General features: G+C 35.4%; 5 protein-coding genes across 5 annotated transcripts; 2 read left to right on the top strand and 3 right to left on the bottom strand.

Annotated features, from left to right (window-relative positions):
- Window positions 1-340: 340 nt before the first annotated feature.
- On the bottom strand, window positions 341-1,466 carry LOC141696765 (uncharacterized). Its single transcript, XM_074500891.1, has 4 exons — window positions 1,337-1,466; window positions 1,162-1,262; window positions 739-872; window positions 341-508 (listed from the first exon to the last, which is right to left on the bottom strand). Exons 1-4 carry the CDS (start codon window positions 1,386-1,388, stop codon window positions 421-423), a joined length of 375 nt encoding a protein of 124 aa, XP_074356992.1. The 5' UTR covers window positions 1,389-1,466; the 3' UTR covers window positions 341-420.
- A 5,314-nt stretch (window positions 1,467-6,780) lies between these two features.
- LOC141698355 (tubby-like F-box protein 5) lies at window positions 6,781-9,521 on the top strand. Its single transcript, XM_074503043.1, has 5 exons — window positions 6,781-7,217; window positions 7,410-7,787; window positions 7,898-7,985; window positions 8,418-8,550; window positions 8,672-9,521. The coding sequence occupies exons 2-5, from the start codon at window positions 7,437-7,439 to the stop codon at window positions 9,318-9,320; spliced, it is 1,221 nt and encodes a 406-aa protein (XP_074359144.1). The 5' UTR covers window positions 6,781-7,217; window positions 7,410-7,436; the 3' UTR covers window positions 9,321-9,521.
- A 73-nt stretch (window positions 9,522-9,594) lies between these two features.
- On the bottom strand, window positions 9,595-11,636 carry LOC141698353 (uncharacterized). The gene has a single exon (XM_074503042.1). The coding sequence runs from the start codon at window positions 11,602-11,604 to the stop codon at window positions 9,889-9,891; it is 1,716 nt and encodes a 571-aa protein (XP_074359143.1). The 5' UTR covers window positions 11,605-11,636; the 3' UTR covers window positions 9,595-9,888.
- Window positions 11,637-12,631: 995 nt separating this feature from the next.
- Window positions 12,632-18,666, top strand: LOC141698023 (sugar transporter ERD6-like 6). Its single transcript, XM_074502618.1, has 18 exons — window positions 12,632-13,081; window positions 13,460-13,522; window positions 13,604-13,693; window positions 13,813-13,872; window positions 13,967-14,032; window positions 14,110-14,175; window positions 14,273-14,348; window positions 15,089-15,153; window positions 15,237-15,329; window positions 15,487-15,567; window positions 15,685-15,769; window positions 16,117-16,163; window positions 16,273-16,335; window positions 16,427-16,486; window positions 16,641-16,706; window positions 16,784-16,843; window positions 17,810-17,924; window positions 18,138-18,666. Exons 1-18 carry the CDS (start codon window positions 12,884-12,886, stop codon window positions 18,248-18,250), a joined length of 1,467 nt encoding a protein of 488 aa, XP_074358719.1. The 5' UTR covers window positions 12,632-12,883; the 3' UTR covers window positions 18,251-18,666.
- A 3,528-nt stretch (window positions 18,667-22,194) lies between these two features.
- LOC141698022 (3-ketoacyl-CoA synthase 4-like) lies at window positions 22,195-24,039 on the bottom strand. Its single transcript, XM_074502616.1, has 2 exons — window positions 23,813-24,039; window positions 22,195-23,726 (listed from the first exon to the last, which is right to left on the bottom strand). The coding sequence occupies exons 1-2, from the start codon at window positions 23,883-23,885 to the stop codon at window positions 22,378-22,380; spliced, it is 1,422 nt and encodes a 473-aa protein (XP_074358717.1). The 5' UTR covers window positions 23,886-24,039; the 3' UTR covers window positions 22,195-22,377.
- Between the last annotated feature and the right edge of the window lie 2,842 nt (window positions 24,040-26,881).

Genomic DNA, 26,881 nt, shown 5'->3' with positions numbered 1-26,881 from the left:
GCACCCTTAGCAAGTTAGTGCAAATGAAAGTATTTGAATCACTGCTTACTGGCTCCTCTTCTAATTATTTTCTGGATCCTCGTTACTGGTTCTTAGTAGCAACTTTAGAGTTTATTACCTTCATCGTCCCTGTAGACAGGAAGCCGAGCTTTGTGATATTAAGAATTCCAAGAACACAATACATTTTTAACAAAAAAACATGCAGTGCTACTTGCAAGAAACTCAAACTAGCATACTATGGTTGTTACAACTCTCCCGTACTAGGTCCTAGATAGGTTATGCGTGCATCTATACATACATAAACTTATTTATGTTCAGATGGACGGTGCAACATTATCAGATCACGAGGTGCTACTGCTGGTGCAACCATGTTATGGCTTGGAGGCATCTATATATGCCTCCATATCTTCCACAGGAAAACTACTTATGTTGATGCTTCCGTCCTTCTTCCGGTGGTGGAATTAGTACTGGAGGCTCATTTAGAAAGGCTGAATTACTACTCATCCACCTACAACCAAACAAGGTTCTTTAGTTAATATTTTACTATGTGTTAGTTTTGTGTTGTATGTTTCATTTTTAGTTTATACTGAAAATTTTCCAAAGTTCAAAGGACTCATTATTAAATTCATTAAGGCAATTGATAGAGATTTATATCTGTACTCTTTTATAATACCGTGTTAACTTTTGTAATGTAGACTGCATGCTTAAAAATGAAATTAAGAAAATTATAGTACTTACCAGCCACTTTTAAGGATTAGTTTCTGTGAGCTAGCTTCATTATCATCACTTCCCATGTCCAAGAATCTTCCTTTGGTGGTAGAGAGTGGCGCAGACTTTGATCTCTGATAACTTTTGTCAACTTCTCCACTTCTCTAGTATAAAGAGAGAGATAGAAAAGGTTAGAGGAAATTTAAATACTCATGCACACAGTTGCCTCCCTGAAGCTTGAAGCTAGAACCCTCGACCTTTGGTAAATTTTATTTTTTGCCAAACGACCTTTAGTAAGTAAGTATGAGGGTTCTATAATTTGTAAAGATATTTGATTGAGTAATTTAACTGCATCTCTGACCAAACTATTAATGTCATGCAACGTGAGAATTAAGTTTGAAACCATGAACCGCCTAGTTTGATATAAATAGTGGTGAACATTAATATAAGTACCTCAGAAACAGTTTCAATATGTTCCTCCTCTTTTTGCTTCTTGGACTTCCAATAAGTATCAATTTCCTCCCTTGTCAGTGAATGATTCCTTTGATATTTTACTGTATTTTTAACAAGTATGGCAAATTATATATAAATCCAGAATTTTATACAAAAACAGTAGAGAAATGCATACCTGCAGTGGGATCTTGAACAATGGAGCCCCAACCTGCCATAAGAGAACCCATGATGTGAATATTCTTGATTTCGGTTCAACTCAAGTATGTGCTCCTGTAGTTAGTGATACTGTTTGTTGTATATTAAGGTTTAGTATATAAGGCGGTTGGCGGGTCTTAGCTATTGACGATCTTATCTGATATATAATTTAACTAATTATCTTTTCTGTAGATTGTTGTGAAGATGAGCTTAAAATAGTGATGTCATACACATGATATACATCATATTGTAGCTGTAATATTAACTGTTTATTGTCGTTATGTACTACTTTTGTACTTTCTGTATAGACCAAGTCAAGCAAAGCCAAATTCTACTAACAACCTGCAGAGTTACATGCAGTCATGCACTGGATGATGAAAATATGGTCACAGGTACCCTCCTCATTCCTCTCTCTATACGTGAGTCAAATGAGAAATGAAAATCAAATATACTGCACTTGAACACAAAGTGCCGAACATTGCATAACTTAAAAACGAAGTGCAGAACATTTGGTTCTTCATTTCTCATTTTAAACATAGTTCTCAGTTGTGCCAGGTCTTGCATATGTATATCAGAAATAATGTTTACATGAATACGAGTAGATATTGGATATAGATGCATGCACAAAGATCATACTTTCTGTTTATCGAAGATGCACAATTGATTATAGATGCACAATTGATTATATATATAGGCCTGTGCTCCAGGGAAAACCCTTGTTAGAGGGAGAACCAGGAGACCACATTGATATCCGTTGATCAAATATCAGTCCAATAGTTACTTGTTGTATAGTACATTTATGTGTATATATAACATTCTGATTTAGGTGTGATATGTGAAACTTCTAATATTCCTCAACTCAAAGTTGATTAAGATGGGGAGAAATTCATTACTAACAAACAGCAATCCATTGCCAGGCCTGTTATTTGATCACCAATTTGTCTTCTTTTTCTTTTCTTTTTTTAAAAACAATTTGTGTTCTTGTTTACTTGTATATATTTATTGTTTTTGGCCTTATACTTCTTGGTCATGTATTGTGACTGTATTATAATTCAGGAAATCATGAGTGAACTTGCATAATGAATAGAGGGTAGTACAAAAACCTTGGAAGTTTCTTACACTGTCAAATGATTGCATGTTATTAGTGGTAGGCAGTGGCGGACACACACACAGGCCCTCCCTGTACAAATATCCTGCGTCCGCCACTGGTGGTAGGTACCTATGTTTGTGATTTTGGCGAGTCTGTAGCCTTAACACCCCATATCAAATTGTCAGGAGTGAAGAAGTGTGGCTTTGTTAACATGGCACCTGGGTGATTATATTATAGGTGGAAATGTACTCGAAGCTAGCATGAATTTCATCTCTAACCACAAATAAAATCTTAATGTAATTGGTACTCTCATGCATCACTAGAATCTTAACAATGCATGAATAGTTGTTACGGAGAAGAAGACTTTGTCAGGCACCAGACTTTGTCAGACACATTTGCCATTGGCGCAGCAAATGCTGGTCGCTTAATTACTTGTTCACCGGAACAAAGTGCATTTCCAATTAGAACATAATTGCCAGACAGTGATCTCCTGGTTATAGATTAAGTTCCCAAATCTGCCTTAAATTAGGCTTTGAATTTTATGAATCTTGCAGGTTTAGTTTAAGTATACTTCACAAGTTTCTAATCTAGTAGACACCAGTAGGATTGGCTATAAATTGAAAATCAAAAAATCAAAAACAATTTTTGATTTATTTTTGGAAATCAAACATTGATAGAGCAGTTTTTCCCTAATACTAACACCACAGGCCAAATATATTTATTGGGCTGTGTTGGTATTTGATGGTTGCATATTTGTAGGTGATAAATCAGGACCAATATATATTTATGGATATATAGATGTATCTTTAGCTGTAGAATATAGATAAGGTGTTAAAAAGTTTTAAAGGTTTTAAATGAGCTGGTTTCTTAATTTAGTATAAAAGTTTATGCTGGCAGATGACTATGTTTAATATCTGTCACTCTAATATTTCTTACAATTTATCGTGAACACGAAAGACAAATTAATATGTGAAGGAGAGTGTTAAAATATTGATATAAGATCCTCATATCACCCCCAATATTTTTTACCATTTATCGTGAACACGAAAGACAAATTAATGTGCGAGGGGAAGTGTTAAAATATGCAAGACTTGACACAAAAGAGAACTATGTTAAAAATAAATTGAAATTCAAACTAAACCGAACCGAAATAATTCGATTCGATTTAATTTTTCGATTTCGGTTCGGTTTTGCTCTGACAAACAAGCTTTTGGTGAATGACAGAGAAAGAATCAAATAAGAACAAGTTATGAAATCATTTAAATCACCATTTACGATATGATATCCCTACGAGAAACTAATCATTCTGCAACTTGTCTTCATTATTTTGTTTTCTTTCATTTTGCCGATTAGTAGCACTACTATGACTATCAAATTCATTTGATACGCTCGGAACAAGCCATTTAACTTTATGATAAATTTCATATAAGGCAGCCGAATGTATCATTACGCGGCCCAAGATTTTTGTAACCATTCCAGATACGTGCCTCAAACATTGTATTCACACCCGTTTTATATTGAGAGAAAATATTATCTCAATCGCGATTCTAAAAATTCCTGATTTGACGAGGAAACAGTACAAGGTACTCTCGTGATTCGATTTTAAAATTTTAATTTGTGTAAACTAATTTATTAAGGTTAATAAGATAACTTACTTTGTTATTTTAATATACAAGATTAATGTGTCGATTAATCGCTTATCGATCACCCAATTAATTGCTACAAGACCTGGTGGTGTTGTTTCCTGGGGTGTTGTTTACTCAGTTATATCATTTGAGGAATGAATCATACGTGTCCATTTTTTAAATTTTAAATTTTTTTGTAAAGGTACTCCGTGATAAGTAACGGTTCATGGCTCATTCATGGGTTGAAAAGTGGATCGCATACGCCTATTTTTGGGACATTAATTTATCTGTCATATTATGATAAATTATGAGAAATATTGGGGTGGGAGATCGAACTTGAGTATTTGTCAGTTTCTTCGTACCATCAAATCATCTAAAATTTTAAGATTTTAGCGTACATTCACGTATTTATACTTTATTCATTTAAATATTAATATTTTTATACAATTTATATTGATTTTTTTTAATCTCACACGTGCATGGGGGGGGATGGTGCGGAGACATTGAATTATGTAAAGGAGGCTCCATTTTTAAGATTTATGAACTTGGTTTTTTCAAAAACTCTAAATTATTCTCCACTACATAAATACATTATTACAAATAATATATGCATGCTCGTATAATAATGTATGCACCAACTTTGAAGTCTTGTGAGTAGAGCCGGCCAAACGGGCGGTTTGGCTCGGCCCGACCGGAAATCGGCTCGCGTAAAATTCGCGTAAGTCGGCTCGTCACGTGCCGGTTCGGAATTCGGCCCAAATCGTCTGTACAAACGAACTGAACACGAGTTGTAGTCTGTGAAACCGGAATCGGCCCGGCACGGCCCGCTAAATTGTTACGATTCAGCTGAACCGAACTGCACGGCACGACCTGTCAAACCGGCCCGCCAATTGTAACATTTTTTTAATTAATAAATTTTATAGAGGTACTGTCCTATTTTCCTTATTTTATTTTAACACATTCTAGTTTTACAAATCATACATTCTAGTTTTACAAATTCGGGAAAAAAATAACACAATTTTTAGAGGCTCAAATCAATTGTAACATTTCTGTTTGCTAGTTTAAAAAAATCAAATTGAAATACTTTTAAAAAATTAAGTCAACTTCGGAACTAAAATCAAAATAAAATAGATAAATAATTTGTTAATGTAGGAACTGAACTAGAAAAAAGAAAAAGAAATTCCTGAAAATAATTTGTTAATAATTAATGGGTATGTGATTTTCAGAAACAGACTAGCTTGTTTATCAAAATACAAATGAATAAGTTTGGACTGTCTGATTCGCCAATTCGCGGGTTGAACCGCGAATTATTCGCCACGTAGCTCCTGGAACACGCGCCAAGCCTGAACCGTATTATTTATTTAATTCGCGGACAGTTAACGATTTACTCTTTTGATTGATCGGCACAGACTGTTACTTTTTTCGGGTCGTTCACGGATTTAGTGGTGACCAAACCGGCACACTCAGCCCGTTCGTTTGGCGGGCTCTGCTTATGACTGCGACTCCTACTTGCCCTATATTCCCTTAATTGTTTTATTAGCATGAATGAAAGGACTCTACTCTATCATTACAGAGCTCAGGCATTTGTGATTTACTAATTTGGGATCTCTTCCCCAATCATAGATATAATTGTCGCAATGTTTTACGGTAGCACTTACCTATCGCAATGAAAATATTAAGGCAACTATATCTCGGCGGGGATAATTTGCCTTGCTAGTTTTAAGAAATCCTACAATTATACTGCGCTCCAACTTTCCGTTTAGCGAACAGTAGAAAGTGTAAAACACATAATCAAGCGTGAATATTCAAAAGAGAATGTTAATATGGTTGCATGATTGCTAATTGAGTAGTGCAGAAAAAGGTTGAGTCCATCTAACGTTTACCCCCAATTACACTGTTCAAATCTAACCAAACAATCAAGTTTCAAATCCACTCCCTCTATTTCGACAAGAAGAAGAATCTCTCCTGATAACAAGAGGTCGAAAATTCAAGTTTATAGAGATTTTTTTTGAAACATGTATCGATTTTACCGATTAATCGTCCGAATAATCATTTCAATATACTCTGTCGATTTAATTTTATAATCCGATTAATCACTGCACTACTTTCTTAAATTTATATATTTAATTTAATAAATTAATTATTTTTATATTTTATTAAATACGTCCGATTAATCAATCCAAAATAATCACCAGGGCTGCTCTATAGAATAATGTCGATTTCCGTTTTTTAGAACAATGTATAATAAAGTGAACAATGGACCAAAATGTCATTTTTGAGTGTTAAATGGCTCAAAATGTCACTTTTGAAAATAATGACTCAAAATGTCACTTCATAACGATATTTCGTCTTACGTTTTGTATTTTTTTTTTTAAAAATGCAAAACAGTACACAGTGTACCGTTTTGGTACTTTATTTTTTTGAATTTTTTTTTATAATGTGCAAAACGTTAGTTTAAATAGCGTTTTGCCTCAAAACAATACATCATATAGTGTTTTGTACCAAAACGTTACTTTATCTACCGTTTTACGCATAAAAAAAGTTCAAAATGTCAAAACGTTACACGAAGTACCGTTTTAGGTCTTTTATATAAACGTTACACGATTTACCTTTTTGAAGCCATTTTTAACTTTAAAGTGGACACCACCCGGGTAGGGCCTCACTTTTCATGAGTTGACGAAAATTGGAAAGAAGAGAGTACATGTACACTCTAGTCGCTAGCTCAAGAAAACAATTCTAGCATACGACTAGTATTTCAAAACTAGATTGTGATAATATAGCACGGGCGCGGCGGTGGTCGATGGTGGTTGTAACAGCTATGATGGTTGTTGGTGCAGCAGGCATGCCAATGCCAAAACAAAACAAATGTTGTAGTTTGTGAAAGAGTCACCACCTTTATTGTTTTATCTAACACATTGGAACAAACTATTTTCATTACATTACAATTTACAATATATTATATAAACATCTAGAACTTGTTGTTTATGGAGGCTACATTGGATTTGCCGAGGTGGGTAACTTTGATTGTGATTCTTTGAATTGCGGGGAAGGTTCCAGTTTACTCTTCTGCTTTGGCTCTAAATAAACAAACTTTCTGTCAGTTTCGAGCTGCTTCCCAAGTTTATCATATTTATAACTTTTTCCAGGTTCTTGATTTTGCTGTTTACTCTCATTCTTATATCTTTTGCTATTTGTGTTTAAGCGGTAGTGAATTTTCCAGTTAATTAAGTTGTGTGTGTTTGTGTCAGGATCATCTTACCAAGGCCTAAAATTAGATAGATTTATGCAATTGCGAAACGTATATGTTAATAATCCATCTTTATGTACATTAATTTCAGGTTTGGTGCAGAAATTTTACTTAAAAGATGCCTTATAGATGTTTAATGCGCATTTTTAAGAGGATCCATGGGGATTCAAAGAGAAATTCAAGAAGGCTAGGTGAGCGTAAGTGTGGGACGGGTCGTGGGAGGTCTTATGTAGCCCCTGAAACGTCTTTTTTTCCATCTACAACAGTTGATCAGAGCAGATGGGCAAATTTACCTCCTGAGTTGCTTCTTGACATTATGCGTAAAATAGAAGTGCAGTCAACATGGCCTGCACGTAGAGATGTAGTTTCTTGTGCTGCAGTTTGCAAATCGTGGAGGCGTACAATGGAAGAACTTGTTAGGACACCTGAGCAATGTGGGTTGCTAACGTTCCCAATGTCATTGAAGCAGGTACATTTCATCATTTTGACCATTTAAGTTATGTCATGCTTCATTGTTACAATATCCAACTTAAGTTTCTTGCTCTTTTTTCTTATCGTAATTGATTCTGTTTTGATCAGCCTGGACCAAGGGATTCACCGCTCCAATGCTTTATAAAGAGGGATAGACAGACATCAACATATCGATTATATCTTGGTCTCAGTCCAGGTAATCAGTGCCAGCGACTTGAAACATACTTATATAGATCTGAATGAATTTGATTCAGAACTGTGGCACCATGATCATTGACCATGAAATATTAAACTGATATTTGCAAGTGATCATTAACTTGTCATAATCACCGCCACCAGTTTCCTTGAGTAATGTTTGGATCATTGTAGTGTACGTAAATATGTTTTACTAACTTTTAAAAGAGTAGCTAAACACCATTATTATATTTACGACAAAAAAATTATGTATTATTTCCGATGAATGAACTCATAATTATATACCGGTAGTGTTGAATATGCTGCGAGTATGATGATAGCCTCATGATATAGACTGATCTTCAGATCAAATCTCTGATTTGTCTCGGTATCTATTAGCATTCTGTAAATAGTGTAACTTGTCTAATGGCTAATACTTCTAATCCAACCACAGCTTTGGCAGGAGAAACTAGTAAATTGTTATTGACAGGAAAAAGGATCAAAAGGACCACAAAAACCGAATTTATAATATCCTTGATTGCTAATGATTTCTCTCAAGCCAGTGATGCTTTTGCCGGGAAGTTAAGGTTAGCTTTTGTAAGCTGTAACATAATTTCTTTCAATTGCTGTAGCACTTCTCAAGAGAAGTTACAACTTCAATTAGATTATGGTAGAAATCAATAATCAAACTTCGTTATATGCAAACAGATCCAATTTTCTCGGTACCAAATTTATGGTGTACAACAATCAGCCTCCAGTTGAATCTGATATCCGTTTATCTCAGAAACTGAAGGTATATAAGAAGAAAGTTTCTCCAGGTGTAGCGGTTGGTAATCTCAAATTGGCCACCATAAGATACGAGCTTAATGTTCTGCGCACAAGAGGACCAAGAAGAATGCAATGTACCATGCACACAATACCATTTGCTTCAATTCAGGAAGGCGGGACTGCTCCTACTCCATCAACATTTGGGAATAGGGGAGATGGCGAATTTTATCCCTGTTCAGTAATGCAAGAAGAGCAATTGCAGAACCTCTCTGTAAAATCAGAACTGGCTCACAGTACAGGAGTTCCATTAAATTTGAAAAATAAATCTCCAAGATGGCATGAGCAATTGCAGTGTTGGTGTCTCAATTTCAAAGGTCGTGTCACTGTTGCTTCTGTCAAGAACTTCCAGCTCGTGGCAGCTGTTGATCCATCACACACTATTCCATCTGCAGAACAAGAGAAAGTGATACTGCAATTTGGAAAAATCGCCAAGGACATTTTTACTATGGATTATGGCTACCCTCTTTCTGCCTTTCAAGCCTTTGCTATCTGTTTAAGCAGCTTTGACACGAAACCAGTCTGTGAATAAGCATATATTATGTGTTTTCTTGGAATTGGTTGTCCATATCATCCCAAGAAACTCTTTAGGTCCTATCCCTCTAATCACTGAGAACCTTTGAAGAAGCATCGGTTGGTCTATGTGACATTATTTTCGATGATCATATAATCATACCTAGCTGCTAGGTTGTATAAGTTCCCGCGGTCAGAAATGGTTGTAATGTTTATTGTACATTTGTACTGTATTATCTTTGATTACTATTTTTTAATTATAGCAGATTTCTTATTAGTTGTACATATGTTCATTTTATGTAGTCAATTTAAATTATATTCACATTTCATGACATAAAATGACATTGTTATACATTAATTAGCAAATCCGAAAACCATGTAACTCTAAAATACAATAAAAATGCACATTATGTGGATCATAGCATCCTTATTACTACTCAGTGTTTATGATCCGAAGTCTGATCCTTTTCAGAGACTTGTTTAGTTTCGTTCTCATCTCTGTAGCGATAACCACATGCAACTGAAGCACTTCAGGATGATTTGAATAAGAATGGCTTCATTTCCGGGAAGGGCTCTGTTGCATCGTATTAGAGAGCCAAATGGACGCCAGGATTCCTTTCAGTGAAGAAACTGTTCATCAGAATTGAGTTATTGATATCTTGGACATTATTATTAATAACTGCTTTTGTCATTTGGTCTTTTTTGTTAGCTTCATCGTCTAACCACCTGTGCTTGGCGCTAGTCTTTCCAGCATTAGTTTCGGTGCCCTCAACAGGTTCAGTTTTGTCGGCTATTTTGGTTACTTGTTCTCGTCTTGCTGAACCAAATCCTAGTTGCATGGATGCCCCTTTGTTTTTACCAACCAAGGCTACCATGCTTACTTTTTCGTCTTTGAAATTCTCTGGATCAGCAGCAACCATCTTATTAATAAGCTTAAAAATATCACTTCTGATCTCATTTTGAAAAGAACCTCGATCTCCATTTGATGACTTGAGCTTTTTACGAGATTCAATCAATGTGCTTTTGTTGTCTGTTGGTTTCATGTTTTTAATTGGTTTTACATCCAGGCTGCAATGTTTTGAAGATGTTGTCTCCTCCTTTCCCCAAAGAATATCTTCATCTATCAGCTGCATTTGTTCTGCCTGAAACGCAACCTTTGGCTTCTCTTTCTTATGTGTTAATGAACCTGATGAATTCCCAGCCATCGTCTTCTGCTCAGGTTCTTCATGTGTCATTAGAGTGTCTTCTGATCTCATTTTATGTGCAGGCATCTCTTTAGCTATTCCATAATGTGTTGTATTAGCTGCTAAAGGACCTGATGATTTCGGAGAGTGTGCAGCACTTCCAGTATTTTGAACGGTTTCTTTCATCGAGGATTTTAAGGTTACACTTGGTTTAGGTCCTTTCTTGGTCTGATCTTCTAGTGATTGTGGTTTAGAGACAGGTGCATCTGGTTTGACGGATGCAGATGACAGGGGCTTACTGGAACTGGCTGAAGGTTGTGGGCTCTCTATGCCAGTTAAATTTTTCGAGGGAGAAGGGACACGAGTTTCTGTTCTTGATGTTGGTTGTGTATCTGTGGCTGTGAGGGATGGAGAGGTGGTAATTGGAGATTTTTGGCCAGAAGACTGGAAGTTCGAAAGAGGTGGAGATTGAGGCTGATTAAATGTTCCAGCCTCTGATAATTTTTTGAATTGGGGATGCTCTATTAATGAGGGTTGAGATGCATCTCTCGCTTGAATAGAAGTACGCAATGGTGATGAGGGCTGAGGAGCGGATTTAGGTGATGGGAGCTGAGAATCTCTAGAAGGTGTTTGCCATGGTGAAGGGGGTCGAGAATTATCACTGCTCTGAGGTGATGGGAGTTGAGAAGTGGCACTACTGAACTGAGGTGTTGCAAAAGATGGTGATGGGAGCTGAGAAGTGGCACTGAACTGAGGTGATGAAAAGGACGGTGATGGGAGCTGCGGTGCTGCAGATATCTTTGGAGACCACAGTTGTGGCGCCTGAGGTGGAATTGTGGAGGCAGATGTAATGGTGTCAGTTCCCCTCAGGCTTCGGCTTTTGACAGTAGGTTCAGTGGGAGGAGTTGGTTGTGCTAGGGGTACGCGTTGAAGCCTAAACGGTCTTTGGGCAGGCATCATGGCTTTGACGTCTGGCTCGGTGCTTGGTTGAGGTTGAGAAGTAACTGAAGGGGTCTCATTTCTGGGAGGGTCTTGAGCTGTGACAGGAGTAGGAGGGGCTGGAGCAGATGATTGCATCCAAGGTAGACGAAATCGGAACATTGGCCTTTGTTCCCCCATTCAATTAGTTGACGTTGAATTATAGGAAAGAGTTTGATGATGTTGATATACACCAACTTGACTAAATCAATGATAAATGTAATTGTTCTTGATGCCTTGCTTGACACTGGTGTAGAAGTATATTTGTTTCATAAATCTTCACGTTTCATGATGCCATGTCCAGAATAATTTTGAAGTTGCTTCAGGTCTTAGTATATTTAGCCTCAGTAATACTTTTCGATCCACGTGATGTTTGCTTATGGTACATTAACAGCTGCAAAGCATTAGTTCAGAGTTGAGATACATTGGTCTGTTAATATTGATCAAGGTCTGAGAAGTCCTCAAGCGCACTTTAAGCTGATCTGATGCAGTAAACCCCCTGCATTCTGTCAATCCTTTTAGTCTCGTAACATCTTGTTAAGTATATGATCCTATTGGAACCTTCAGCTAATACCTTAAGGTTTTAGATGACAGCTTAAGCAAACCTACCATATTATTATGATTAAGTTAAAATCTTAGACTACCAGACAAACAGACCATAGGCGTGAAAGGCAATTCTCAGGAAGTATTCAATTTTCTTTTTATAATTTTGACTGATTTAACTAAGATAATATAGAGAGCCCCGCTGAAGATATTATTTATCATTAATATTGGCTCATTTTGAGAATTTATTAGAACATTTACTCATTTCTAAGCTAAAAAAAACTAAAAGGGTTATATTCAAATTTAAGAAAATTTATAACAATTCATTGATTTTGAATGATTATTGTTGATTTAAGCTGATTTTAATTGCACGCGGATTTTAGTAGAATTGTTGAATAAATCTCGTAAAATTTTACTGATTCCATCAAAATTTTACTGTATCAATCAATTAAACACTAATTTTTATAAATTTGAAATATTTTTATTGGCAAAACTGATATAAATACAGGTCATCAATATTTATAATGGAAAGCATAACTTTCTTATCTTGCGTCCATAAAAAAAATGAGATAAATAAAAAAATACTCGAAGAAGATTGAAGAAACAAACCGAAAAGGAAAACACATGTATGAACTGAAACAGACAAGCTGGGTTGTCCGTGTCCCTGATACTGACAAAACAGACACTTATATTTTCCTAACTTTATGTTTCAAAAAATCTCCACCTTGTCATCCCCCTGCCAATTTTACAACAATTCTTATTCTATTCATTAATTTTTAATACTGCTGCTCTTAAAAATCCCCGTTATTGTTTTTATTAGATCAAACAAACAAGCAAACCCCAATTTGGCCACCTTATTTGATTAAATTCAAGAAAAATGAGTTTTCGAGATGAGAGTGATGATGGGTTTCCAAAAGATCTGCGAAAGCCATTGTTACATACAGGGAGTTGGTATCGTATGGGTTCTAGACAATCTAGCATCATGGGTTCTTCTCAGGCTATTCGTGATGGTTCTATCTCTGTTCTTGCTTGTGTTTTGATCGTTGCTCTTGGTCCTATTCAATTTGGTTTCACTGTATGTATACATACTATAATCCCCCCCCTCTCTCCCTCCCTCCCTCCCTCCCTAATATCTCTCCCCCCCCTCCCTCTCCCTAATCTCTCTCTCTCTCCCCTCCCCCTCCCTCTCTCTCTCTCCCTCCCTCCCTCTCTCTCTCCCTCCCTCTCTCTCTCTCCCTATCTCTCTCTCACTCACTCTCTCCCTAATCTCTCTCTCTCTCTCCCAGTTGTTATGGAATTATCTAAGCTAAAATGTTGTTTTCCAATTTTTATTTGTTTTTAAATAGCTAGCTGAATGTTAGAATCTTCAAACTGACTAATTGTTTGTAAGAAAATATTGAATTACTATTGTTCTTTTCATATATTTTGCATTAATGTTTTGTATTTACTGCAGTGTGGTTATTCTTCTCCTACTCAAGCTGCTATCTCCAATGATCTCAAGCTTACTGTCTCCGAGGTTTATATAACATATATCTATGTTACCTTGCAAATTTATTGTTATTTTTTTGGAATTGCATACTAACTGGTATTCGGTCAGTTCTCTTTGTTTGGTTCTTTGTCCAATGTAGGTGCTATGGTTGGGGCCATTGCTAGTGGTCAGATTGCCGAATACATCGGACGGAAAGGGGTAAATTTTAATGTCTTCTTAGAAAACAAGACTAGCTTACTTCCTCGTTCTTTCGCTCTGTGAATACTTTTTATTGGCATTGGCCTTGTTAATTGTAGCTTTAATCTTTTTACCTGCAGTCTTTGATGATAGCAGCAATTCCTAATATCATTGGTTGGCTTGCTATATCATTTGCGAAAGTGCGACTCTTAAGGGCCCATGATCTACTACCTTCTTATTTATCTGTTTTGCATCTTTAAGAATATTTCTTATAGTTGTTTCTTGTCACTATAGGATTCTTCATTCTTGTATATGGGTAGGTTGCTGGAGGGATTTGGCGTTGGAATTATTTCCTACACGGTACCTTCATCTGAATATTATGAGTGTGTTTTGCAGCATATGGGGCTTAGTTCAATTTATAATTTTTTTAATCATAGGTTCCTGTATATATAGCCGAGATATCACCTCAAAATATGCGAGGAGGACTGGGTTCAGTGAATCAGGTACCCTGGATTCAATTGCAAATTCAATCTGTGTTTGTTTATGAACTTATAAACTTATGTCATGATTATTCATTTTTATTATCTTCTTGTCATGTAGCTCGCGGTAACAATTGGAATAATGCTGTCCTATTTGCTCGGGCTGTTTGTTAATTGGAGAGTACTAGCAGTTTTAGGTACGCTCTTGTAGTCTCTTTCGTGTTGGTTGTTCTCGCATTATGTGTCATATATGTTTTCTATCATATGCACCATGTTTTAGCTATCACCCTGGAGGGAATGCATGTGAACATAGTAAAGATGTTACTATTTTGAAAACTTATTGTTTTGTAGTTACTAGGACTGGGTGTATAAAATTCTATCATCTCTAATGATAGGGTTTTACATATTAAATTATAAGTAGTTGTAGCAGCAGCTATAACATTATAATCTTGTACTGCCAAGTTCTTTTTTTCAGTTATTTAAGTTGAAGTTACCTGCATGGTGACGTAGAAATGGCTCTCCTCCCAGCAAATTTGGTTCAAACTTCTCTAACCACGATCTGGTTTGAAGTTACCAGTATACATAATATTGAGTGATTAAGTGTGTGTGAAAAGAAAACCACACGATGCATATAAAAGCAATTGATAGGAAAAATATATATCTGCATTAATAGGAGGTACATGTCCCTTAATTAGGCCAAAACAGTGTCATAGACTGAACAGAGGTCAACCTCTGCACAGCAAGAGCCGGACTACTTGAATTGGACAACTGGCTGTCTTGCTAGCTATACCAATTACCATTTACCTATACATTCCAGATGTCATCCTTCCTCCCCCACATACACTCGTGTGGATATTTAGTGATTCGTTCTGTTTATGTACCTCGTGTGGATAGTTAGTGATTCATTCTGTTTATGTACCTTTTCTTTTGCTGGCAGGGACATTGCCTTGTCTGGTGTTGATTCCTGGCCTTTTTTTTATCCCAGAATCTCCTCGTTGGTTGGTAAGTTTTGTAGAGAGTCTCCGTGTTCTCCATGCTATGGTAATTTGATCATAGTGATTGAATTAAATCTTTGTTGAACCTAGGCGAAAATGGGCATGACGGAAGATTATGAAGTTTCCTTGCAAGTTCTTCGTGGATTTGAGACCGATATCTCCCTTGAAGTGAATGAAATCAAGGTACGATGCATTCTGCTTCAACCTAGACTGATGGATCTTATTGTAGTTCACAATTTAACTCCAGTTATTAGAAGTTTGGAATTAGCAAACTTAACTACTAAACATATATCTATCCTAATTAAAATTATCATATTATGTTTTGCTATCTATTGTTTAGAGGTCTGTGGCATCAACAAGTAGAACAACGGCAATCCGTTTTCGGGACCTGAAACAACGACGATATTGGTTTCCTCTGATGGTAAGATCATAGATGTTTAAGTGTTCTTTCATCTAACCAGTTTTTTATGTACATGTGTAACCTGAGAGACGTTAAAAATAGATTATACACTGCAACTTTAATACATTTAACCTGCAGATAGGAATTGGATTGCTTGTCCTTCAACAGCTGTCTGGAACTAATGGTGTCCTCTTCTATTCAAGTACCATTTTTGAATCTGCTGGTGAGTTGTTGTGTCGGTGCTGGTAAATCATCTTTGTAGAATGACTTTAATAACTACAGTTTTTTCAAAAAAAAAATCAGTTAGTTTACACATTTTATTGGTTAAAGTTGATGTTGATATTCTTATATATAGTGGATAAGGTATTGAGTTGTATTCTAGGTTCAGTTCATGTATTGCAGAATGTGTTTATTTCATCACTCCTTTCCGTTCTTTTAAAGTTATATTATTTGCATGTTTATTCGATTGTAATTTCCCTGTCACCTCTTTTAAAGTTGAGCATGGAAACAGAAAACTTATTCTTGTAGTTTATTAACTATTAGTTACAAAGTTTTATCTCTATTTTACAGGCATTTCATCAAGTAATGCTGCTACTTTTGGGCTTGGCGCTGTTCAGGTACACTGAAGGATTGGCCGGAAGCTGATTTATATAATATAAATTCCTGTATTGCATTTTCATTTCTATACACCATTATGCATTTCATAATGGATTTTCTACTATGCAGGTGATAGCCACTGCAGTTTCTACTTGGTTGGTGGACAAAACCGGTCGAAGGATTCTACTCATAGTAAGTTAAAAAATAATACATGGTTATTTACTATATAATCTATTAGTCATTATAACAATTAATTCAACGAAAACATGATTGTGTGTTGCAGATCTCCTCCACAGGGATGACTCTCAGTCTCTTTGTCGTTGCAGTTTCCTTTTTTGTAAAGGTAGTGCTACCATGTTTTTCTTTGTTCCAGACTAAAAATTTACAAGGCTATATAATATTAATCATTATCATACGTAAATTAATTGTGCTTGTTTTTGTGTGACAGCGACTCAGCTCCTTTCAATTTTGTTTCTTACAATTTAAAATAATTGCAGGGTTTTGTGGCTGCTAATTCTACCCTTTATAGCATATTGGGCATCCTATCATTAGTTGGGGTTGTGGTATGTTTGCCGATTCTTTTACTCTAATGAGCTTAGTTTTGTACATTTTTTTAGTTTTTCAATGCATCACTTCTCAGGGAATGATTATTGCCTTTTCTCTTGGAATGGGGCCCATACCATGGATTATAATGTCTGAGGTAACAATACTATATAACCATGTTTCTACGCATCATGCTCGTTACTATGTGACCTTTTAAAATTTATTTACCGGTATCTGTACTCATTTCAACTTAAAGAGTTAGAGGTTTTTCTAATACGAATACTTTCTTTGGTCACGTATCTAGACTTTATATGTCCTCGTTTCAACTGAAAGTTAGAGGTTTCTCTAATACGCATACATTTTTAAACTTTAGTCATGTATGTAGCCTTTTCTTATCTGAGGTCATACGCCATTTTCTGGTGGACAAACCTTATATGTATTAGAGCAGCAGCTGCAGATAGTATGTTTGAAACAGGATTAGAGTCAAAGTTGCTAGCGACCTTACATTACATCTTTATTCGGTGTATCTATTAGAATTGGATAGCCTAGTTGTTTGGTTACTTGAAGTCATGTTTGCTAGTTACACAACGGAATAGTTTTTTGATGTTCGATGTTTTGGTGGTTGAATATATATACTTTGACATTCTTTGTCTTGTGGATGATGTTATTATAATTTTAAATTGGTTAATTATTTAAATGTTTTGTTGTAGCAGTAAATTATTTTATTTAGTAATCTTTTGGTCATAGTCTATGTTACTCGGACTCTTCATTTTACCTCCGAGTACCCGTGTCGGACACTCGACATTCGGACTCGGACACTTATTTTAAGCCAAAAACATGTATATTTTTCAAAATGTTGCCGAGTCCGATACCTGGACACGTGTCCATGTCGACACTTCTAGCCGAGTCCGAGTAAAATGACTCATATTTACTGGGTTAAAAAAAAATTGTATGTCCATGTCAGAATTTTTGTCATCTGATTTCCGTCTTGCTTGCCATGCAGCAACTTTATATCAATATCTGTGATCTGTAGCTGTTATCATCAAATTGCGTTCTATGTTACTTCTTTTTATCTGCTGATTATGTATATTTATATATGTGTGTGAATATTTCTATTTCGCAGATTCTGCCAATCAAAATCAAAGGCCTTGCTGGAAGTGTTGCAACACTAGCAAACTGGTTCATTGCCTGGGTGGTCACTATGACTGCACCATTGTTGTTGTCTTGGAGTAGTGGAGGTTCTCGTTATCCTTTCTCTTTTTAAGTATACATATTTATTAGAGAAGTATGCAAGAGCTTATGCGCTGCTCCTACCCAGCACCGAACTATGTCTCAATGGTCATGCAGTTTCCTTTTGTGTGTAGCAGGCTATTGCTAATATAACTATGTGATGCTTGCTATTTATGCTGCGATTGTAGTTTTACTAATTGCACGTTTTGCTAATTATACAGGAACATTTACTTTGTACATGCTTATGTGCGCTCTCACATTGGCTTTTGCATCAATTTTGGTCCCCGAAACCAAAGGGAAAACTCTTGAGGAGATTCAGTTGTCTTTCAGATGATTCCATTTGTGTGTTTCTAGTTGCTGTCTACCTCCTAGTCCTGTATTCCTGTTATAGTGAATTACACCGAGCATTACATACATATCGAGTTAATGCTAGCGAGAAGAGGACAATGTGCAGCTCTTTGGTGCCCTTTTGTCACAATGTTATGCATTTCTACCTTGATAATATGTAGAAATATGTAGAACACAATCTCTCAGTTTTGTTTATCAATATATTTGATAATGTATCTAACAACAATGGTGCAGTCATAGTGAACACTATTACACGTTTCAAACATTCAAACCACAACAAATATGTTAAAATAGAATTTCTGCTCCAGTGTACGGTTTAAAGATGACACCAAGTATGTTTAAATATGGCTAGATTCTAATTCCTTAATTTTTAAATGCACAATTATATTTGTTACTATTGCATTAATTATTTATCTACTTTCATTTGCCACTTACATTTATACTTGGATCTACTTAGCACCACAGAATTTTGTAATTTTGCATTATATTTAGCATCTTGTTGGAGTGATTTTCTTTCTACTAGTGTTCCATTAAAAAATATGGGAGATGGTTTGGAGATGGTTCAGCACAAGCAATTGTTAGTAAATTGTTAGTAGTATATTATATCGCATAATTATTTGATATGTAAAATGATTAACTTCTACAATTAAGAGAAAGTTGGATAAATTATAATGAAGTATAGTTGATCACTTTGTATTTGGATAGGGCGGAGAGGAAGTATAAATCTGTACTATACTTTAATAACCGGAATGAGTATAATTTGGTTCAATAGTTATTCCCTAATTTTGGTTATTAAAAGAAGAAATAAATACTGTAATATATTCGCTAAACTACTAAATTATTCAACTACCACACACATAGTCTACTTATCCTACTAAACTACAATCACAGTTTATCTTATTATTAAATAAATATAAATAAATAGTGTTATAAATTCGCTAAACTACTAAATTGTTAAATTAGTAGATATAGTATATTTATTCTACTAAACTACGACCACAAGTTATCATATTGTTTTTATTATAAATTTATAATTATTATATATTTATATAAATATTTTAAAATTATAATATGGCAGAGTAAATAAAAATTTTAAATATGAACGAAACCCGTGCATCTAGGGTACCTGTCACGAGACTCCGCGAAGGCATGCCTATAGGCATGTTTTTTGCCAAAAGGCATGCCCAAATGACATGTCATTTATCAATTAAATATAATAAAATTTAAAATATATTTATTATACTAATATATAGTGAACTTGAATGTAAAATTAAAGTTAGTTGACAGTAACAACCGAATACCATCATAATACTCATTTACATTAGTAATTTCTTATGCTAAACCCATGACTAGGAAGTGCTATAGGTGTAATCTTCCTGGTCATAGGTCGAATGAATGTCCTCAAAGAGGCGGTAAATATGATTGCACGAGAAGTATAGGAAGATGAAAAAGTGTATCAGTATGGTCGGATGGTGAAGATGGTGAATTTGAGGATTATGTGTAAGATGAAACAATTTTCTTTGTTCAAAGGATGATGTTTGCCTAAAAACATGAAGGGAAATCTCAACGACACCAGTTATTTCTTATCATGTGCACTATTAATGGGCATATTTTTGCAGTTGTGATTGATAGTGATAACATGAAGTATATTATAGGCATAAACATAGTCAAAAAGTTGAGAAACATCCAAACCCTTACACCCTGGGTTCGATAAATACACTATCATCATACTCATTTACATTTCCGGATATTTCAAATATTAAAATAATTATTAAAAAAAACAATAAAAAGACATGCCAAATCATGAAAAGACATGTTTAGCTAATTGACGTCATGGCATGCCCATCTTAGCATGCTTGTGCCGCTGTGACATGCACCCTACGTGCATCGCATATTAGATACTGGGCAGATAAGTGTCTTCCTGCTTTGCATCGGTATTTGGAATTTCCGGTCATTTCTAATAATCGTATTTTGTCCAACCTAACAACTTTATCTAATGTATTTAAAATACCCTAACCAAACAACCTCTAACTCTAATGTCACGAAGAAAGTAAGTAGATGATAAATTTTTCCAATTGTTAAATAATATGTAATTGCACCTCTTAAAATCTAGTGTATCAATATGGAAAAAGTGGTAGAGAATGTATCTTATATTAAAAAGTTGTCAGAGTTTGAATTGAATGTTTCACGTGCTACCACAAACAGTTTTTGTATCGTTGATTCTCAAATTTCATAAAAATTTGAGTCTTTTTAAAAAGGAGAGTAATGCCAGAACGAGTAATTAAAATATTAATTTGAAATTTTAAGCTTATGTTATTAACCAAAATTGAATTTGATTATAATTAACTAGCTATTAGTTACTACCTCTGTCCCTCCCATTTGTTTACACTTTCCTTTTTGAGATGTTCCTTCCAATTGTTTACATTTCAAAATTTTCCAAAAATAGTAAAGTTTTTATAATTTTTAAATTAACTACATCCACTACTTTCCTCCACTATAACCACTTTATACATATAATATTAATCGGTCTCACTACTTTACTCATTTTTTCAACTTTTCTCCACTACTTTATCATTTTTCTTAAATTTCGCGTCCCACCCAAATGTAAACATTTGGGAGGGACGGAGGGAGTATATTAAATAAATGTTTTATTAAGAAAATTATATATATCATAGTGTAGCAGATAATAAAAGGATTGGCTTTCTTTATTACAAAATTTTTACGCAGTTTACCCCTGTACAGGAGGATCTAAACTTTTATAAATCAAGAAGACTTTAATTAATTAAGATTAAGATTGTTCTATCTCGTAGCAGGTTACAAGAAATCTCAGTGATAGCGGTTCTTGAATCAAAATCATCTGCTTATCCTCCGTGGCTGAGAATTCTCAGTGATAGTGGTTCTTAATCACTTTGGGGATTTTATGCGATTAATTTACAAATATCTATCTTGTTATTGTGTTTGTATTCTTGTCTTGCATCAAAATGCCAAGGCTATTAACTAGCCAGTGCGCAATAGCCAAGCCATGGCAGCAGAGGCAATAATGCGAACTGTGTGAGAAATATGGTACATTCTCTGGTGCACTACAATCATATATCAGAGTAAAGATACTACCAGAGTACCAGTTAGCTAAATCTATCAACCAAATATACCATAGAATGATACTCTATAGTTGTATTCACACATAATAGAAGTTTCACACTAAATGCAGCATTTTTTCCAGTTTCTGAGGACTCCGTTACTGTAGTTTCTCGAATTGAAAGATTGAACATGGTCTTCATCAAGACTCCAGTTTAAGTGCAAAGGCTCCATTAATTAAGAATCCTCCGTCCAAACATAATTTAAATTACAGTGTAATTAGCATGATTTGTCGAATGGCAACACATGTCGGAAAACTCAACTCAACAAAATGGGTAACTTGTTCCTAAGGCCGTGTTTGTTTCCTGGGATCCAAACTTAAATTATCCCATCGACTGCTCTATCACTTCATCTTATTAATAAGGGATTAACAATACCTGGTAGATAGGTACGGTTATTACTTATTAGTATCCTGAAATGAGCTAAAGTTTGATTAAAAAATAGTAATCAGGGATTATAATCCTTGCAAGCAAAGACATGTCATGAGACATACTACAAATAATAAGAGATTCAAGTGGGTCTTTTCCAAAGTTCCAAAGAAAAAGGTCACCAGAAATGTGTATTTTATTATTCATTTTCCTGGATCAGAACATTTTTCTGCATCTGAAATTATTTACTTGATTATCTGAAACTGAAAGCATCTATGTTATACGAGAACTAACATCTACATAATATAGCAACATCATCCACTAAAATGATCACGAAAGTATCTAGATGTTTTTTAGACATGGACACTTGCACTTTGATTATCACTAGTTATGTAGCATAAAACATTCTGTATATTACAACATGAGCAAAACAAAACTAGATATTGAAATATATATAGAGTACATGAAAGAACAATTATCAAAACAAAACTCTAACAATTTCACATAAAAAACAAATTAGACTAGGATAATATAAAATTTAGAGACTGGACAAAGACTAAAAGTACAGATGGTTGATACCATTTGAAGAGTCCACGGTCTTCTTACAATGCTACGAGACTGCAGTCACCGGGTACTTATCAATGCAGTCTTCCCAGGGACTATAACTAGATGCTTTTACATTCCGCAGAGCTTGCCATACTGCACTATTACATTTGAAACCACTTCCGAAAGCAATCTGCCAGACCCTATGACCCTTGCGCATTCTTCCCTTTGCCTCAGTATATGCCAATTCATACCAGATGGAACTTGAGGAAGTGTTCCCAAACCGGTGGAGAGCCATTCTAGAAGCCTCCACGTGTACTGGTAGCAACTGCAGATTCTTCTCCAACTCATCAATCACTGCCCTTCCCCCAGCATGTATGCAAAAATGATCAAAAGCTAACTTAAAATCTGGGATATAAGGCTTCACATGAGGATTCAAGAACTTTTTAACCAGCAGTGTAGCAAAAAAGAGAAGCTGCTCGCTGATTGGGAGAACAATAGGACCTAATGTGGTGATGTTGGTTTTAAGAGCTCCGCCAGCAATTGCCATAAGATCTTTTGACAATGACACGCCAATTTTCCCAGCATTATCTTCCTCCTGATAAACGCAACGGAATGCCTTATCATCCGCCCCGCGATGTGTCCTCACGACATGAACAAGCTTATACTTTGCTCGGCTCTTATCTACAGACTTATTAGATAACAACACAGCTGCACCCCCAACCCTAAACAAACAATTAGGTATCAACATAGCTTTATTATTCCCAAAATACCAATTCTGCGTAATATTCTCAGTACTCACAACAACAGCATAAGTATTCCTATGCACTTGCAACAAATCCTTGGCCATATCAACCGCAATAACCCCCGCACTACACCCCATCCCTCCCAAATTAAAACTCCTAACATTCCCCCTCAACTTATACTTATTCACAATCATAGCCGACAACGAAGGCGTCGGATTAAACAAACTACAATTCACCACAAGAATCCCAATATCCTTCGCCTTAATCCCCGTATTAGCAAACAAATTATCCAAAGCACCATACATAACTTCCTCCGCCTCCGCCCTGGCAGCAGCCATCGACGGTTGAGGAGGAATCACGTGCATTGCTTCAGGAACATACGTTTCCTCACCTAAACCCGATCTCTCCAAAATCCTCCTCTGAAACTCCAACGACGACTCATCAAAATCACCGGTTAACCTAGAATGCCTCATAAACCGATCATTCGACGCCTTTAAATGATCAGGCGCACGATAACAAGCATAATCCACCAAATAAACAGACCTAGGTCTAGTCATAACATACGCCGTAAATCCGAAAACAAGTACAGCACAACAGACAATAACAACCACGAGGTTATACTGGAGATGTAGCCACAATTGATGAATATCATCAGGATTCATTTGTGCAGCTTCGATTAAAATCACAATCATAACAGGAATTAAACATAAAGTTAATAAATTAGAAATTAGATAATGATAACCTAATTTAACATACTTGAGTTTGACTGTTTGGAGGAAATCAGGGAGACGGCGGCAGTGGATCTGAATTCCGATAGCCGGAACTCCATCGCCACCACCACGACCGGTGGCGCCGGCGTTGACTGGAGCAGTGCCGCCTCCGTCCATGGTGGTGGCTTCAATTACTATAAGATTATTAAGCTAGAGTGTTAAGTGGAGAGGATAAGAGTTATATTTTTTTTTGTAGTGATTAGTTTTTTTTTTAAATGTGTGTATTAAACAGGCCATGTGAAAAATAAATAATTGCGTTATCAATCTGTTAGGAATCTTTTAACTGTTTGTATTAGCTGGATTCGACGTATGAGATTTGAATATTTGTGAATTCCTGGTCAAATGTCAAGCGATGTGCTTGGGAAATGCGCTTAAAAAAATTCCTACTATTAAATTTTAGACAAACTTCACTATTCATGACCCAAAATTTAATGTTTTGCATTTTGGTAACTCAAATAAAAAAATTGCAAAATGTATGGCTGTAAATATTTCTTTCAAGCAATTAAAGGGTCATGGCCTACTTCCGTTAAATGCCTGACGGAAAAGTGAAGGATTGCATGGGTATTTGGATAAATTGACGTCTAAAAGAATATATGATTACATATCACTACCATTCTCTTCAATTTCCTCCAAATTCATTCTCGTACTGTATAAAACGACCAAATTCTTGGTGAGGAGTAAAAAAGCGGCTTGGTTTCGAAGAATGAAGGAAGCAGTTTACAAACCATGACAAAGTCTGGAGTATACAGGTACATCTATGGACTGAGTAGTTGTATATAAGTGTATGCAGTTTTGTCTATATTAATTTATGGGTTATGTCAAAATGTTGTTCTTATTTACATGCATGTTCAATTATGATATTTCCCTTTTAATCGAAGTGGTTATGATATTTATAAATATTGTTTTCTTACTTTAAAGTTAAGGTTTTTATAATTAAGGTTTGAAAGTGGTTTACTTGTTAGAATGATGTTACTTGTATGTGGTTAATGTAGGTAGTTCGAGTTTACAAATATGTTGAATTTAGAGTCTTGTTTATAGAATTGCAAATGTGAATTATTTTACTATAAATTTGGTACATGGTGGGGAGATGTGGCATAATCCTAAGAAGTGTGTAAATGGCCGTGTTGATTATATGATCATTGTAATGGAGAGAAAATGAGCCTTATAGAATTAACCTTGATGATGAAAGAAATAGATGATTGTGGAGGCTTTCATACATTTTGGTATAGGTTGTCTAATACTACAATAGAGGCAGGGTGTTTTGAGTTGGAGACTAATGGTGATGCACTAGTGATGTGTCAACTAAAAGTAAATAGGGGCCTTAAATTAGATAGATATATAGAGGTATTTGCAGACGTTCCCCCCCCCCCTCAATTTCTACCTCACCAATTGAAATGAACATACAAGTTGAAGCTAATGAAGCCATGTTTAATGAAAATTACTACAATGGTACACAGTTTGAAGAGGTTGTTATTAGAGGCGAGGAAGAATTTAGATAGGCATTTTCATCTGACCTAAATGAAAGTGATGAGATTTTTTAGGGTTTTGATGAAGAATATGAGGCTGATAGTGATGGAAGTGATGATAGTGAAGAGAGCTTCCATTTTGACCATTCAAATAAGGATGAGAGTGATGATGACTGGTTGTTTGATACAAATATTGATGAGGATGATACTGCTAGAAAGAAATTTGATGTTGATACTGAGATAGGGAATACGAGTGATCATTCAAGTGTCTATGTTGGTTCTGATGAGGAGAGGATGACAGCCAACAACACAAATGAGGATGAAATCAACTATCCAGTGTTTAATGAGGATGCAGACATAGTTAACCCTGTTTTCACCTTGGTATGTGTTTCAGAAATTCTAGAATTTTTAGAGAAGCAGTTAAAAGATAGGCAAATCTTGATAAGATGCCAATCATAAACTGCAGAAACTTTGGCAAGAAGGTCCAATATGTGTGTGAGCCTCCATGCCAATAGAAAATATATGCATCTCCAATGCATAAATGATATGTCACTCGCCAGATTAAGACATATGTGAGGAAGCACACATGTATGCCAACCTTTTATCAAAAACAAATCAACTCCAAGTGGATAGCTGATTACTATGAAACAGAAATAAGAATGAATTTTAGTTGGCCAATCAGTGCATTCCATAAAAAAAATTGTAAATGATTTGAAATGCCATGTAAGCAAACATGTAGTTTACAAAGCAAAAGTGAGGGAATTGAAGAAGATCAATGTTAGTCCCTAACAATGCAACAAGAATTACAGAAGGAGGTTGAATGGAATTCATGTAACTTTTTCTGAATTATAAAATGTTCTAACTCAAAATATATATGTGAGTGTTTTGATTAGCAAAGTGCGGAATGATAAGTTAAAATGAATCAAAACACAAAGTAATAAAGACACAAGTCTTCAAAACTTTCTGGTGGATTTGAATGTATCCATCATATATATATATATATATATATCAAGAGAACCTTGTGAAGCTTGAATAGCTCACAGCTGCTTACAAATAAGAACAACTAAACTTACAGAGAAATACTAAAGGATACAGCTTACAATTATTTCTCTGAGAAATGTATGCTTAGTCTTCTTGTTGTTCTACTTGCTACTCTTGGTTTATATATTGCCAAGATTACACAGTAATAAGACAAGATAATAAAATAAAACATATCGAGTCTAATACTATGCTACTTCATTACTCTATTCCAGCATCTTTGAATACCTTCATAATTGCATGGAAATGGCAATGCTTCTTTGTTCTCAAAAACCCAGTTGAATAGGCTGCCATATTTCTTTTGCAAACACTCGATGCATGTGACTGTGTTGTCACTGTCAACAAATGTTTGAATTGATCATCCGTCGGGTACATGATTATCATCCGTCGGGATGCCTTGTTGATCATCCGCCGGGTAGCTTTGCTGATCATCCGTCGGGTAGCTATTTGGCACTTGACTTCATTTCATTTATGCAGAATTACAAGACATCATCTATGTACAATTAATCAACCTATTCTGCATATCTAATTAAAGTCAACATGACTTATAT

The sequence above is a fragment of the Apium graveolens genome, chromosome 11 (genome assembly GCF_009905375.1).
Source record: "Apium graveolens cultivar Ventura chromosome 11, ASM990537v1, whole genome shotgun sequence".
In the NCBI taxonomy this organism is placed as follows: domain Eukaryota; kingdom Viridiplantae; phylum Streptophyta; class Magnoliopsida; order Apiales; family Apiaceae; genus Apium; species Apium graveolens.
Note: the sequence above shows the minus strand (reverse complement) of the source record. Positions and strands in the feature narration are given on the sequence as shown.

What these genes read in the sequence shown, in the direction of transcription:
- LOC141696765 (XM_074500891.1), bottom strand. Translation starts at nt 1,388, where the DNA reads ATGGGTTCTCTTATGGCAGGTTGGGGCTCCATTGTTCAAGATCCCACT. An exon ending in TGTTCAAGATCCCACTGCAG is followed by an intron (nt 1,263 to 1,336) that starts GTATGCATTTCT and finishes TTAAAAATACAG; the next exon opens with TAAAATATCAAAGGAATCAT. An exon ending in ATATTGAAACTGTTTCTGAG is followed by an intron (nt 873 to 1,161) that starts GTACTTATATTA and finishes TCTTTATACTAG; the next exon opens with AGAAGTGGAGAAGTTGACAA.
- LOC141698355 (XM_074503043.1), top strand. Translation starts at nt 7,437, where the DNA reads ATGCCTTATAGATGTTTAATGCGCATTTTTAAGAGGATCCATGGGGAT. An exon ending in TCCCAATGTCATTGAAGCAG is followed by an intron (nt 7,788 to 7,897) that starts GTACATTTCATC and finishes TGTTTTGATCAG; the next exon opens with CCTGGACCAAGGGATTCACC. An exon ending in ATATCTTGGTCTCAGTCCAG is followed by an intron (nt 7,986 to 8,417) that starts GTAATCAGTGCC and finishes ATCCAACCACAG; the next exon opens with CTTTGGCAGGAGAAACTAGT.
- LOC141698353 (XM_074503042.1), bottom strand. Translation starts at nt 11,604, where the DNA reads ATGGGGGAACAAAGGCCAATGTTCCGATTTCGTCTACCTTGGATGCAA.
- LOC141698023 (XM_074502618.1), top strand. Translation starts at nt 12,884, where the DNA reads ATGAGTTTTCGAGATGAGAGTGATGATGGGTTTCCAAAAGATCTGCGA. An exon ending in TCAAGCTTACTGTCTCCGAG is followed by an intron (nt 13,523 to 13,603) that starts GTTTATATAACA and finishes GTATTCGGTCAG; the next exon opens with TTCTCTTTGTTTGGTTCTTT. An exon ending in TATCATTAGTTGGGGTTGTG is followed by an intron (nt 16,707 to 16,783) that starts GTATGTTTGCCG and finishes ATCACTTCTCAG; the next exon opens with GGAATGATTATTGCCTTTTC.
- LOC141698022 (XM_074502616.1), bottom strand. Translation starts at nt 23,885, where the DNA reads ATGGAGTTCCGGCTATCGGAATTCAGATCCACTGCCGCCGTCTCCCTG. An exon ending in CTCCAAACAGTCAAACTCAA is followed by an intron (nt 23,727 to 23,812) that starts GTATGTTAAATT and finishes TTTTAATCGAAG; the next exon opens with CTGCACAAATGAATCCTGAT.